The 15,313-nt window shown below is 54.7% G+C and overlaps 1 protein-coding gene and 1 long non-coding RNA gene across 2 annotated transcripts in view; one reads left to right on the plus strand and one right to left on the minus strand.

Moving 5' to 3' along the window:
* The first annotated feature begins 7,377 nt into the window (after positions 1 to 7,377).
* Positions 7,378 to 12,485, plus strand: LOC132336285 (uncharacterized). The gene is made up of 2 exons (XR_009488846.1): positions 7,378 to 7,813; positions 8,504 to 12,485. It is a non-coding gene; the product is annotated as an uncharacterized LOC132336285 (long non-coding RNA).
* Positions 7,739 to 15,313, minus strand: part of SRRM4 (serine/arginine repetitive matrix 4) — a 41,527-nt gene continuing 33,952 nt past the window's right edge. Inside the window, exons 9-13 of the mRNA XM_059863617.1 lie at positions 12,039 to 12,376; positions 10,248 to 10,460; positions 9,903 to 10,013; positions 8,721 to 8,867; positions 7,739 to 8,132 (exon numbers count right to left, since the gene is read on the minus strand). Coding sequence (XP_059719600.1) covers positions 7,892 to 8,132; positions 8,721 to 8,867; positions 9,903 to 10,013; positions 10,248 to 10,460; positions 12,039 to 12,376 — 1,050 coding nt within the window. The 3' untranslated portion in view covers positions 7,739 to 7,891. The remainder of the gene's footprint in view (positions 8,133 to 8,720; positions 8,868 to 9,902; positions 10,014 to 10,247; positions 10,461 to 12,038; positions 12,377 to 15,313) is intronic.

Raw genomic sequence — 15,313 nt, forward strand, 5'->3', positions numbered from 1 at the left:
GGGGTGTGTGTTTTGCAAGTCCTGCCCTGTCAGCCGAGTATTTTGGAGAGGATGAAACAGCCGAGGAGAATTTGGGCAGTGGCAGCTGACCTCTCCTGCTGGCCCGAAGATCCCGGCTGCCACGGAGCCACGGCGCTTCGGCAGCTGCCCCAGCCCCTGCCGCCCCCTCCTGCTGCTCTGCCCGCCCAAAATAGCCCCCAAGCTCACTCAGGGCCGGCTGCTTTCACCCCGCTGTCACCTGTTAAAAATACCGCGGAGGGGCTGAGCAAGCTGCTCCCCTCACTGTAAAGCCACGTGTCCCCACGGCACCGCTGTGCCGGGAAATGGGTCACTGCTGGCACCCCCGGCAGTGGGACCCCGCGGGTGGCTGTGTGGGGAGTGTTTGGGACGGGGGCACAGGCTGAGCCTCTCCAGCACTGCTTCTCTGGCCATCTTCACCAGCAGGGCACGGAGAAGCATCCCCGAACTGCAGGAAGGAGACGGACCCCGGGCAGCAGCAGGGCGCTCACGGCGCTGCTCAGCACCTGCCTGCCTGCCTGCCTGCCTGCCTCCTCCTCCTCCTCCTCCTCCTCCTGGCCCCGCCGCATGCCCCGGCCCTGCCGCAATCGCGGTGCGGGCAGGGCGAGGCGTTAATCACAGCCGCGGCCGGGCCGGTAATTACAGGGCAGCGGCGGGAGCGGGCTGCGAGCTGTGGGAAGGGGCGCGGCAGCAGCACTGGAGGGGGAGCTCCCAGCCAGCATCCACCGGGAGACACGGCCCCGAGCCCGGCCACAGGCGGGGGAACGGCTGGCAGGGACGGGGTCCCCATGGAGGCCATCCGGGCACGGCTCCGGTGGGCAGCGGGCCGTGCTGGAGGATGGGATGTGATCAATGAGGGTGACGTTGGCGACGGAGCCACTTCCTCATGCCGCATCCTGGCTCTGCATCATGCTCCCTCTCTCCAGCATCTGCAATTTTTCTAATGGACTCTGTGGAAGTAATTGCAGCAGGAAGGCTTTAATGCAGCACAGGCCGCTCAGGGATGCAGCCGCTGGTCACTCCATGGCATTAATCGTGCTGGGGATGGGGAGCTGCCTCTCCTTGGCTAGGGCAGGGCTGCCCCCCGTGCATGGAGACACCTGGGCATCACAGGGGTCTCCTTGGGGTCCGAAGGGGTGCCTGCAGGAGCCCGAGGAGGTCCCAGGTGCCAGCTGAGTACTCCTGGTGCGGGGAGGCAGCTACTGGTGGAGGGACTGAGCATCCCACTCCATTCCCTTGTTCTGCCCGGCTGCCTCTGCCTGCCTGGGGACTCCTGGTGCCCGTGGGTGACAGTACGGGGACAGTCCTGGGGGTCACTGTGACACACAGCCTGAGCTCAGCTGGGCACATCTCAGCTCGGCTGGGGAGCAGGATCGCCCCAGCCCCCAGCCCTGCCATCCCCTTGGGCAAACAGCAGCGCACGGGGTGAGAGGGACAAGCCCCGAGGTGGTTTCAGGCAGTCCCACGATCCTGCCGCGTTTCCAGGAGCCTCATAACATCCCCCATCCCACATTTCCCACATAGCTCCAGGCCATCCTCCCTCCCCGGCCAGGAATTCATTCTGTCGCCTTGTTCATCCCCATTAGTCACACGTCCCCTCCTCCCGCCTGCTCTCACCCTCTCTGGGCCATCCCAATTTAGCTCCTGTTGTCATTCCAATCCTCCTGGCTGCCTCCCACTGCCCAGCCACCCCACGACATCAGCTCTGGGAAGCACGAAGTGCCCTTGCAGCCCCCCTTCTCCTCCGAGTGACCTGGGGATGCTGCCTCGTGTCCCCACGATCCACCTGTGCCACGCCCAGACCTTTCCTGGGTGCCCATTTGAGCCCTGTTGAGGAGCACAGGGACATGGCCCAGTGCTGCTGCTCCCCTGGGGGACTTCAGGGTGCTGGAGAGTCCCCACTGCCCCCAGCTCCTGCCCAGAAGGTGACAATGACAGGACCCTGTGGCATGGGAACTCTGTGCAGGGCTTGGAGCAAGGGCTGTGCAGGAAGGGAAGGGCACAGCCCTGAGGAGAGCACCGGTGAGCCCAGTGTGACCTCCAGGGACAGATGGACGCATTTCTAGCTCGGACTCCCAGTGCCTGAACAGGGTGGGGGGGATCCAGAGGGCCTGGCAGAGGGCAGCAGGAGCCTGGCCCAGCAGGGAAAGGAGAGCTGCCAGAAATACTAGCCCACAACTTTTTTTTTTTGCTTCAGCCAGTGCCCTGAGGAGCCAGGCCTCAGCAGCTGGGAGTGGAGGCACATGTCCTTCCCTGCAGAGCAGCTGAAACAACCCGAAATATCCCACCGCACGCACTTGTATGCAAAAGGAACATGATGCAAAGGAAATACTGTCCAAACCTTTATTGGAACCTTTTTCTAACCAGGCTAACAACTCAAACACCCAGGAAGACTAAAGGATACAGAACACATGTGGATGGAGAGCAAGGGGAGCTTTACAGTGAACTCAAACAAAGAGATGTGCCGGTGTCCTTGGGGGTGGAATCAACCAACAGGCAGAGAACAGAGACACCATTTCCCCCGTGGCTTTTCTCACGTCTGGGCTTTTGTTCTACAGCTTCTGTTCATTCCCTGGGTTTCAAAGGTGGAGAGCTGCCCTGGGCTGGTGAGGGTGTTGTTCTCTAGGCAATAGCCCAAAAGCTGGGGTCCTTAACCATGACACTGTTGCGTTGGAGACATTCCCAATCATGTGCAAACTGCCAGGTAGCAGCAAAGTGATGAGAATTATTTATTCTCTGGTGAAGAGGTAATAAACCCCACTGGACACTAAAGGGCAAAGCCTTCCCTTGGCACCTGAACCTGCCCCTTTCTCAAACCAATACCCCAAAGCTGAGGCTGAGCACCCAGCAGCTCTGGGCCAGCTCTGTGGGAACAGCCCAGCACTGGCTGACACTGGAGCTGTGTCCCCACTGCAGCAGCACAGGCAGCTCTGCCCCAGGAGCACAAACACCTCCCCGGGTGAGCAGAGCAGTGGCTGCAGCCTTGGTGGAGCGGTGCTGGGGCAGGGTGGGATTTTTAGCACATCTCCTGCTCTTCTCAAAGCTGGGGGAGGATGCCTGCAGCAAGCTCTGCTCGTGTTGGACAAAGCAGGGGAGGCCTCTCAGCCCTGCTAGCTACTGAGCTCACACCAGGGAAAAGCTACTGGCACAAAGCCTGGGGAAGGGGGCAAAGCAGGACACAGCACAAGGGTCTCAGGATGGGGCAGGGTGGACATCCTTGCTTCCTGGTGGAGACCACAGCCAGTCACTTCCATCCTATTCCCTTCCCCATCACTGATGCAAAGGGTGACAAGTGTCCCCAACCTCCAGAGGGAAGAGAGGACGAGCAGTACAGAGAACTCCAGGGATTTTTGGTGATGGCAGACCTATGTCATGTGGCAGAGGAAGAGCAGCAGGGTTATTCCTCCACTAGAGCTGGTCAGTCACCCCTGAATTCCCCACTCCTTTCCAGGGGGATGTCATTTGTCATCAGAAGCTGCTTCAAGGAAATGGAGAGTTTTCCCTGCCTTGCCCATCTCCATCACAAAGAGGTTCCTCTCTAAATACTGGTGGTGAGGTCCAAATGAGCCAAATCTGCCTTCCTATCTCCAACATATCTGGCAACACCTCAAAGGCTCCTGCCTTCGTGGACCCAACAGCATAAACCAAATAGCTTTTTTTAAAGTAATGCTCAATAAATAGAAGAAATAAATATTAAATAGAGGCCAAGTCCTCTCAGCCTGTTCAATATATGTACAATGCATAGCAAAATAACAGTGATTGGCTGTTGCAGACAAGTTTGGTACAAATTCAGTCCCCAAAACAACAGAAACATTGAGAAAATTGCAGTTAACATAAAGCAAAGCTCAGCCAAGTGCTGCAACCAATGAAGAAAGAACAGAACAGTGCTTTGAAACATCCCTTATCTTTGCTTCCCAGCAAACCTGCAGAAATGGTGTTGGATTTTCTGGAGCAGGGGGTTGGGACAGGTGGGACAAGCCTCCCTTGAGGGGACAAACCCAGAGCCAGGGCAGGTCCAGTGAATGGGGAGAGTTGATGGCTCCAGGGTCAAGGGACATTTGGGAGTGAGTGCTGTGACAGGGGCTCTGCCAGGGAAAGGCAGCAGAGGTGCTTGTGGGATGATTCAAAATCATCTGGGAAAGAGCCTTTGAATGTGAGACAGGGCTCCCAAAAACCAGCCCAGATATTATCCTGATGTTGTGGCCAGCCCTGAACACCCCTTGTGTGTCTGACCACAGCAGCAATTCACCAACACCAAAATGACCAAGCTGCCTTTCCTCCAGGTGACCCTGCTCTTTGCAGACAGCACCTGCAGCAATCTGAGATGTTGGATGCAGAGCAAAAATCCATATAAGCAGTGAATGAGAGAAACACCTTAAAAAAATTTTAAAAAGCACTGGCAAAAGGCACAGAGACAGAAAAACTCACAGCTTCACACAAACCCACAGAAACCCCGTCTGTCCACTAACAGGAAGGGTGTACTAAAGCTTGTACTAAAAATATTAAATAAGTTTAAAAATAAATAACACCGAGGGAAACTCACATGTATATGCACATGTGCACATACACACATACACACGCAGCCTTGATCAGATCCGTCACCAGTGGCTGGATTTTGCAAGGACCTTCCGCAGGGATCGCTTTCTCACAGTCTCATCTCTTTTGTTTTCCCATGGGTGGGTCAGCGCGCAGGGATAAACACGGCAGGGGAGTCCTGGCGACGGCATCCTCCCAGGGAAAGCGGCGGTGGCTGCGCGGAGCAGGCGGGTTTCGGGCGGAGCGCAGGCGGCGGAGCCAAGGCAAACAGCGCGGGGCCAGCTGGCACCCGGCCGGCGCCCGCGCAGGCGACACTCCGCTGGTGGCACCGCCAGCACCCCGGCCCGGCCGGCCAGCAGACCCTCGCCGTCACCTCCGACACGTCCTAGACCCGTTTCTGTGGTCACACCCATCGCATTCCTGCACAAATCTAATGAGAAACCCGAGATTCCAACGTGAAAACGCGCAGCTCTGCCCTGCGTCCCTTCGTCCGTCCCGTGAGAGCGCACAGGGACACGGTGGCAGCAGGAGTGACTGTCACTCCTCCGGCCACCTCACTGAGAGGGGCCACAGCTGTAAACCTTTACACGAGACCGGCGGCATGGATACATTTGAACAAACAAACAGATCCAAAAATAACTTACCGTTAGAAAAAAAAAAAAAAATAGGATAAATAAATACTGGTCCATTCTGACATACAATTAAAAATAGAATAATAATAATATTAAATAAATAAATAAATAAATAATTTTGAGAGGTTTACTCCATTGCAAGTCTGCTTGGGAAACCCCAGGAGCATTTAGCTGCCACGGACTGTGCAGGCAGAGGCAGTCCTTGATGGAGGGATCAGCTGGACAAGTGCAGGAGCTGCCCCACACAACCCTTGGGATCATCTCCTGACCCACACGGGGTGGATGCTGCCAACCCTGGTGTGGTGCTTCCATCATCTGTCCCCAGCCACGAGGATTGCAGTCAGTGTGAGTTTGGTATTTACACCAGTTGCACAAAGCCCCTCTTCTTTCCTTTCCTGGTTTTGGATCTTCGGGCTCACTGCTTCCTTGCCGCAGCTCCGTGTGTGTGTTACGGGGTGCCAAGGGGCAGGAGGCTGCTCCTGGAACACTGGTAGAGCTGGGGAGGTCTGGGTTCCTGTCACTGCCTTTGGATCTTCCCAGGGAGCAGAAGGATGGGGCATTTCAGCATCGAACTGGGAGAGACTCTTTGGGGAAGAAGCATGAGGTTTTCAGCCCTTTTGAGAGGGAGTTTGCTGCAGAAGGTGGCCAAGGGGCTGCTGCTGGGGCCAGCACAGGAGGGAAGGCAGTGGCATCCTGTCTTTGATCCCTGGAGCATTTGCTCAGCCCTACCAGGAGCACTTCTCTCTGTATCCTAGAAAGGGTCTTTCCAGAGATGAACCCATCCCCACTAAGCCACCAACCACACCAGTGCCCAGGTCTCTGCCTCAACCCCCTCATCCTCACATTAACTGCAGCAAGCAAGGTGAGGGATGAGGGTCTGGGAAAAGGGGGAGCTTTGGCCATTGAAGGCACAGGACAAGGGGGACCAGCACCAGGAAAGCTCCTGGGAAAGAGTCCCTGACATAAAACTTCCTCCTGTACCACCCAGATGGAATCCCTGCCTGCACTGCTGTACTTTCCAACAGATAACAGATTTATAGGCTTGCTGAGGCGATCATCCAGTTCCACCACAGCAGCTCCTGGCACTCAGCCTTCCTCCCCTTGTTGCTTTGTCCCTTTTCCAGCTGCCAGGGGCCTGTAGGTAATTCTGTAGATGGGGGTTGGGGGGTGGGTTGCATTCCTTTCTAGCCCCTCTCCTCCTGCAGATGGTGGCTGCACTCAGCCCTTTTCTGTAACACTTAAACAACACACACCTCCTTGACTCATTAAGCCCAAACTCGTTAATAATCATGCAGGATGGAAGGGGAGGGGATGGAAAAAGGGAGGGAGGGAAGTCTTAAGCCCAAATTAGCGTCTCTAAGCACCCAGGTGTTGTAAGAGAAATAAACTCCTCAGCACCAGCTCAGCCTGTGCTGGGAGAAGCCTTTGTTACCCGGCAAAACACAGTAATTGCGCAGGCAGCTGGGCTGGCAGGGAGACAAAACCCCAGGGCCCAGGGCAGCCTGTGGCTCCCTGGCAAAACAGGCAATTAGTGGGGGGCCCTTCCTGTTCCCCTGCAGTGCTCCAGCCTCCCAGTAACAAACTGGGGCACCAGTGCATCCTGCTGCAGCCCGGCACTGGCCCTGCAACTGTGCTGCTGATCCTGCCCCAAGGCAGCCAGAGGGGCTCAAGGAGGAATGATTGCCTGGAATCCTGCCTCAAATTGCTGCGTGTTTTGAGGAAGGGGAATTGGGGTCCCCTGGCTCTTGCAATGCCCTTTAACCCTGGGTGTTCTGACTGCACCCCACAACTGCTATCTCTGCACCTCCCTCTGGTCCCACCAGCAACACACTCCAAGGGCAATGCTCCCTGAAGAACCTAAACCCAACCTGTTCTCCAAGAGGAGAAGCCCATGGCCCCTGTCTCCCCTGCATGGCCTGGCCCTCAGAGCACAGCACGGCACCATCTCCCCTCTGCCTTGTACCCCACCAGCCCCAGGTCTGCTTCAGACCTCAGCAGGTGGTTTGCAAGCAATTCAGTGCTGGGGGGATAAAACAACGCTGCTACCTGGTGGGAAAGGGCAGGAGAAAGAGCAAACAGCCTTTTTTCCCCCAGGAAGTACATTGGGAGGGATTTCTAGCCTTCTATTTATAGCAGGGACTGGCTGACTGGCAAAAAATAAATATTTTCTCTGCAGAGTGGGCAGCAGCTCTGGAGGAGAGACCCAAAGGACCTGGTATTTGCCTTGGTGGAGACAGCCATCCCCCCACCTGTCACCGAAGCTTTCCAGCAAACTCCTCCCCAGCTGGGTCTGTCTCTCCAGCAGAAGTTATTTGTTGGTTCCTGGTTTGTCAGAAGAGCAAGGAGCAGAGTTCTTTCCTTTGGACCCGCTGGTAGTACTTTGGAGAGCAGTAGCAATGGGGAGATGGGAGCATCGGGGAGGACGGAGCAGGTCTGTCGTGACAGACCCTCTCTAAAGCACCGACCCTTCTTCCAGCCTGGCCTGGGGAGCTGGGACTGACCCACCCGCTCCGCGCTGGGGCGGAGGGGCTGCACCAGGCGCTCCAGGGCTCTTACTCCGAACCGGGGAAGGGGCACCCGGCAATGCCACCGCGTCAGTATCGGGGATGATTGCTATCGATGGCCAGGTAGGTGGGAAAGAAGCGGAGAATGCCAGGAATGTGGCGGTGACGCCGACACCCGGTGTCAGCCAGCAGTGGCACTCCCTAACGACGCAGGCTGTCGGAGCTGGCTCCTGAGTCATAGCTCCTGCTCCTGCTGCGGCTGCTCCTGGGGCCCGAGCTCCGGCTGCTGCTCCAGCTTCGGCTCCGGCTCGTCCGGTAGCTGGAGTAGCTGCGGCTGCGGCTCGGGGAGCGGCTGAAGCTGCTGTACCAGGAGGAATAGCTGCCGGCGCTGCTGGAGGAGGAGGGGCTGGGACGGTAGTAGGGGATGGGGCGTTTGCGGGCACTGTGGGGAGAGAGAGATGCGGGTTACCAGCAGCACAAGGACAGACTTACTGCCAAAATCTCCAAAAAGCACTGTTCACTCTGGACAATACTCCCAAAAATGTGATTCTGTTTGTTTAAAAGGAAAAAGAGATCAGGTAGCTGACGGGCCTTGGGATTCAACCCACCCACCCCCACAGCCCTGGGGAAATCTCAGTCTGCTGGGCTCTGCTTGATGTTCCAGAGAGCCCTCTGCATGAAGGGTAAAGTCAATAGTTGACTCTCTCCATTGTGGGACATCTACCACAGGGCAGGGTGAAATAAGAAGCCTGTGAGGGAATGCTCTTGGCACCTGAGTCCCTACTCTGACTTCATCTTCTTTTTTCCCTGCAGCTATTGTAAATTGAGACCCTCTCCATCCTCCCTCTGCCTCCAGCGGGAAATCCCCAAGCTCTAGAGGAGGGGTGGAAGGGCCTGCTGATCAGGCTCAGAGATCCAGGTCTCCTGGAGAAACCTCCTCTGGCAAGGGCTGGGACCCAAGGACAGCCCCCACCCCCCCGGGGAGTGCCAGCTGAGCCTGTCTCCAAAGGACGGGACAGCACCCCCTTGCCTTGTGATGCGCCGAGCTTCGAGGTGGCTGGGAGAGTCTCTCCGGCGTTTCCTTAGGGGGGAATAGGAGCGGCGCCGCCGCTGCCGCTGCCGCTCCCGGTGCGACTCCTTCTCGCTGGAGCTGTACTTGTGCTCCCGCTCGCGGTCCCTGCGGAGGCACAGCGGGGGGACTGTCACTGCAGGGGCTTGGGCATGGGTCAGGGATGGACAGACAACGACCTACGAAGGCACAGATGGGCAGAGGATGCTCAGCTCCAAAAGGGACAACTCTAAGCGCTCTGGTGGCGTCACCTCTGAGAGCTCACACAGCTGGACAAAGAGACTGGCACCACTAATTGTGTCCAGGGGTTCCAGTGGCTTTGCACTGCCAAGCTAAGATGGCTTCCAGGGACCTGTGGCAGTGGGTGCAGTCTGTATTTAGCTCTTGCTGGCCGTGCTGCTGGAGCTGGCAGGAACAGCCATGCCAGCAGGCCCCACGTGAGCTGAGGGCCTGGTAGCCCTGCAGGGCTCTGCAAGCCACGCCAGAAGGAGTGCCGGTGTTGCTATGGTTTTCTCTTTTGTTAAATTCCCATACGCGTCAGCACAGGCCCTTCTGTGCAGCGTGGCTGATTTCATACACCCTGCTCAGTGCCATCTGCAAAGCAACACGCTACAGGTCAAGGGCCTGCCTGATCCCTGCATGCAGGAAGTGTTCTCCTCACCAGCACAGGGATTGTCAAAGCCTGCAAGAATCGACCCTGGCAATGTACGATTTTGGGCTGCAAAACGTTCATAGCAGCACAGGTGCTACCAGGAAAATCTGCCAAAGGCATCTCTAGGGTTGAACTGTGAGACTGTTTCCTATGGTGTGTGGAGGGAGTAGAGGTGCCTGGACTTCATTTCTCTCTGCCCTGCAAGGCTGTGAGAACCAGCCTCAGGGTATCTGGCATCTGCCCTCGCAGCAGGGGCCCTTCCCCGGGCCTGACAGCTCTTTGTAAGAGCTGTGACTCTCAAAAGTAGAGTTGTCTTTCCCTGCTGCAACCAGATCCTTGTCTGACAGGGGCTGCAGCCCTGATGCAGGGGCCAGCTGGAGCCTCGGGCTCTGCCCCCCACTCACAGCAGCATGACAGTGATGGAGGCAGGGGAAGTGTGGGGCAGCAGGTACCAATGAGTGGACAGCAGGTGCCACAAGTAGACACTGTACCTGCTACGGCTGTAGCGGGAGTAACTGGGGCTCCGGCGAGGCCTTGAACTTCTACTCCCAGGACTTTTTTTGCAGGATTTGGAGGAATAGCTGGGGGAACGTGAGGAAGACCTGAAGACAGGAAAGAAACATAAAAGAGTTAAAGATGCTGGAGGGTGAGGCTGTACCAGACCACTCCAAATGATGAGGAGGAAGAGATGTCCCATTCTCCAGGGTCTCAGCCCAGCTCTGCGTGGCCAGTTGTGGATCCCAAACTCTTACACCTCCCCCTGCAAGGAGCCTGCCGGCTGGCAAGAACTAGCCACTGCCCCGGGTCACAGAGACAGCCGTTCCAGCTGGCCTTACCTCTTTCCCGAGGAGCAGGACCTGCTTCGGGAGGAGCTGGGCGAGGCCCTGTGGTGCGAGGAGCGGGAGCGGCTGGAGCCGGGGGAGGAGCGGCCCGTGCTGCTGCGGGACGCGCTGCGGGAGCCGGGCCTGCGCGGGGAGCTGCGCGCTGCCGAGGGCAGCAAGGCTCGCTTCTTCTCCTCTGAGGGGCCCAGACATGAGGGTAGGCACGCTCTGTCAACAGACATTTGGATACTTCTTGAAGCTGTGGCTGAACCCCCTGGCCGAGGAGAGCAGCATGCTCCAGCAAATAAATATTCCCATCCTTCCATTCCCTATCTGGAGGTGAAAAGGACCTCTCAGCTTCCCAGGTTGCTGTTGCAGAAGACCCCATGTGAGTGTGTCAGAATCCAAGAGCTCACCCTCCAGGCTCTACCAGGGAGGTGTGGAAGAGCACTGTGGCAACAAGCAGCAGCTCATCTGCCCCATGGCCAACACACCAGAGGCGTCAGGCTGGCAGAGCCTGGTTGGGCCAGCAAGCAGTGCTGCTCCTGGGCAGGGGGTGAAGTAAAAAGTTCTGGAGCCTGGGAAAGGCAGAGCATGGCAGGGCAACGGCTGTGCTCCAGCCTGGCTGTGGAGCAGCATGAGTGGGCACTGAGCAGGCATGTCCTGTTGCCTTTGGACAGCGCTGTGTGAATTCCTCCTCTTCCAGAAGTGCTCTGGAATGAACTGGGGTCAGAGCCCAACAGCCAGGCAGCCTCCCAGCAGCCAGGGCCAGCTGCAATCCCAGCTCCACCCATGTGAAGGCAGAGTTACCCCACTGGAGTCACCATGTGAAAAGTACAGACAGACCTAAAATTTTACCCTCTGACTGAAAAATGAGGCTTGTTCTTACTAAAACCCATTACCTTCACTGCCTCCTGTCACATTCAGTGCTCCAAACCATGTCCTGGCTCTAACTTTCAGCCTTTAGGACCCAAGGGCCTTAGCTGGAAAAGCTCCCTACAACCACTGCCTGAGCACAGCCCTGGGTACCAGCCACCACACTTCAGTGCCCTCATTCCCAACATCCCCTGGCAAAAACCCAGGAATGGGAGGTGGTGACGGAGGCTGGCAGCTACTCCCCTCTCCTGAAGATGACCTGTGGCACTGGGTGGTGGTTGGATGCCCTGTGGCCCCATTGCTGAGCTGCTGCTGTGTTATCCTGCAGCCAGCCAAGTCCTTGCCCCTCCCTTTGCTCCCCACTGGCGGGAAATGCTCTCTTGTCACCCTGCAGCTGTGCTGGATGAGCTGGGAAGAGGAAGAGACATGCTGGATTTGGCTCATTGGACAGGTGAAAGAACAGCCCATAATGATGTTAATGGAAACAAGCCCCGCTTCCCTTCCCCACAGTAGGCAGAGAGGAAGAATTAGCATGGCAACCCCCAGATGCTCCTTTCAGATTGTGCCCAGAAGGGCCAGAGACTTTTTTTTTGACATGGCCATGCCCAGGTGAGCAGGGATGTGCTGTGACCACAGCCTGACCCAGGCCCAAACTCTGCATGAGCCACAGCAATGCCAAAGTACTGACACAAGCAATGTCCAGGGATGTGATGGCTGGGTTTTATCTTCCTCCTCAGGCTACAGTACTGGTCCTTGCTGAGTTCTGGACTCCAGACTGGCAAGACCGTGGGTCTGGTTGGTACCTGCCTGCCTCCAGAGCACAGAAAGCTCCCTGCCAGCTCACCACGGCAACTGGCGAGCGGGCAGGAGACACAGAGCAACAACGTACCAGGCATGGGCTGCCTGCAGCAGCTACTGGTAATCACTGACCTTCGGTCTTGTCCCTGGGCATCTGGAGACAGATTTTCCAAAGCTGTTCCCTTGGTCTGGGAAAAGCAACTGGTGAAGGAATTTCCTGAATCAGAGCTGTTATCGCTGTTGGCCAGTTTGGGCTTCCCGGACGAGAAGGCATGGCCAAAGCCATCATGGACTAGACTTCTTTTCTCCTGGCTGTCCTTTGACCTGGATGAGCTCGTTTGAGTGGAGGGAGGGGAGGAAGTATCGTTTCCTGAGTCATATTCATGATACTCTCCATTCTGGCTGGCTAGGTTGCCAGGCGGGCAGTCTGTTTTGGTAAAGAGGTCAGCAGAAGACCCTGACTGAGAGATCTGAAAGCAAAAAAGCCATTTGGCATTGTTTGAATGGTTTTTGGGGGGTTGTTTTTGGTTTTACTTTGCTTTTTTTTTTTTCCAAATAAACCCAGAAATTTTACCATCATGATGCACTGAAACAAAAGGAAAGGAAAGAAAAGAAACAAAGTAAGAAAGAAAGAAAAAAAAGAAGAAAGGAGAAGAAAACAAAAGCACATATCCCTAAAAGAAATCCACAGTAAGAAGAAACTTATTTTCCCCCTGCTATAATAACGGGAAGATTTAGAGATCATGCAAAGAGTATCAGCATGCGGTTCATGTTAAACAAAAGAGTTCAACAAAGTAAGTGGGCAACCAAAGAATTAAAATAACTAACTAAATTAAAAAATGTAACAGAGGACAAAGCCCTTATTTAACCTTAAAGAGGGGAGGAAAATAAAGGGGGTATATACATATAAAAAACGTACGTAATTCTTGCAAAGAAAACAAAAATGAAACAAAATCTTAGATGAGTGAATTTATTTAAGCTTCCTTAATAAAGTGGCTGAACCAATGTCACTAAAATAAGCAACAAAAAACCAAATCAAATCAAATTAAGGGCTTCTGTACAAAGCAAAAACTGGCAAATAAACAAGCTTATCACTTTGAAATTAAAAAAAAAAAAAGAAAAAAAGAGAAAAAAGAGGGTGAGGGGAAAAAAGAAAAATCCCTTTGGAAATAAAAGGTATACAGATACTTCTTTGTGTGCTTTTTACCCCCTGAAGAAGATATAGCTAATGCGCTCAAGTGACCTCTAATAAATTCCCTGGTGTCTTGCGGATAGCATCCACTTACCCATCAAGAACTCCTCCTTTAGTAGGTAAGGTGTAAGAAAAAAGGAAGAGCGGGCAACATAAGTCCATCATTAGAGTCTCAAATTACATGAAAAAAACATAAACCCTCTCTTCAATCCACACTGCCAACTGTTTGCTGCCTCCTCTATGCAAATGTCATGACTGCTTTTTGTCTGCTCGACTGTCTTCCTTATTATACATTTTTGTTTCCTTCTGCTTTAAATTAGCCTGTCCAGCCTGTTCCTGGAGGCTGATGGCTTGTGCTGAAAGTTGCAGCTTGCACTGAATCCCCCTGAGTTGTATGGAAATGACAAAGGGAACTCAGTGAGGGAAGAAACAAAAGAATGGAGGAGGAAAAGTATCCCCACTGTGTGTCAGAGACCTGTGGGGAAGGAGACAGCAGCCCTGCTCCTGCCAGCCTCTGCAAGGGGTCCAGCCACACCCTGGCTGGGCTGCTGAGCACAACAAGGCAAGCAATGACCCAAACTCACACAGACTGACATGGACACGGCTATTCTCTGGGACCCTGAGCACCACCAAGGGGATTCACATAATTTCAGTATTTTATAGTTCAGTTTTAACTGCACTGGCATTTACCTGAGCCAGCTCAGCAATGTGGCAGCACTGGGAGTGAGGCTGTGTTAGTGCTAACATCTGCCCTCACAATGGGGTGAAAATTAGGGCCCAATGCACACGTCTGCACTCTCATGTGGCCTCCTCCTCTTTCACTCGGAGCCTCCACTCTCCTCAAACCCACCCATGAGGTTTGGTGCAGGGTTCTTAGAGTGTGGACACACAGGTTTGGCTCCCCCCACTCAGGACAGTCCTCCAAACACGTTCCCAGCAAACTGTGCTCCCTCAAACATGTGCATATGCCCTCATGCCATGCTCTGGGGCACACAATGCCCCCATCTATGCCATGCTCTCCACACCAGGGACCTGGGCCATGCCCTCTCCAATCTGGGGCCTTCTGAGCCAAAAAACCACACTGCAATGTTGGTACTATCTCAGGCAGCAGAGGAGACCTGGATCAGCTGTCACACAGCAGGCTCAAGGCCAGTCCTTTTGGAAAGTTTAGTTCTGGATTGGATGACTTTTTCATCCTCAGAGGGGCTGCAGACTCAGCCTGTGTCATGTTTCACATGGATCTCCTTCATCCTATCAGATGGTGCCTCCATATCTACGCTCCTGCCTGTGGCATTCAATCTGTGCCCCAGGGAGAGCTGCTCCCCACCCAGTTCAAGGTGCTAACTGGGACAGGGACAGCTGACTCGGACACAGGTGCTGAACCAGCAGTGACTGAAACCAGAGCAGAGCTACCAACACCCAGAGCAGCTCTCAGCACAGTCTGCACAAGGACGGCTGCCCACAACACTCTGCTGCTCTGAAAACACCTGGAGCTGGAGGATCTCCAAGGACTTTCTGTGTTGCCAGGGAGAGAAGCTTTACTGCTTCTACATAAGGGACTGGTTCATCCCAGCAAATCCATAATGGAGTTCCCCATCTCCACCCCACACTAACTTCTAATTGATGCTCAGTCCCAGCTCAGAGGAATCAGAAGCCCTGGCAGCAAACATGGGAAGTTAAGTGATCCTTCTTCAATAGCCAACTTGCACCTTCAATGCAGAAGCCCTGGTCAAAGCAGAAATGTCTCCCAAATGCTCCCAGCTCGGAATGAGTGGAGACACACATTGCAAATCCTCATTTCAGCATCTGGAACTGCTCCTTGCTTCTTCTCAGCTCTAGCAATTCTCTACTGGTCCTGGCTTACTCCAGCAGAAGCTGGAATGCCACAGGAGCCTAAGGGAGCCAAATAGCCAGCTCTGCTTTTCACCAGTTCTTTCTGAAACTCTGATGCCACATCCAGAGCCCTGAGAGATCTGACCTCTGTGCTATGGACCACTGCACTCTCCCCAGCCACATTCCAGAAGATACAGGATTGCACTTCCAAATAGGTTACCAGGTATTTTTCTTAAAAGATGGATTTGCATTTAAGCTGAATCCTAACCCAGAGACGACCAGCTTTATATCACCTTTACACTTACAGACATAAAAACAGCCTGTGAGGTACTCCCTGGCTGCAGGGGTAGGATGAGCCTGGAGTGGGCACAGGGCTGCTCCC

Source organism: Haemorhous mexicanus, chromosome 19, assembly GCF_027477595.1.
Source record: "Haemorhous mexicanus isolate bHaeMex1 chromosome 19, bHaeMex1.pri, whole genome shotgun sequence".
Lineage (NCBI taxonomy): Eukaryota > Metazoa > Chordata > Aves > Passeriformes > Fringillidae > Haemorhous > Haemorhous mexicanus.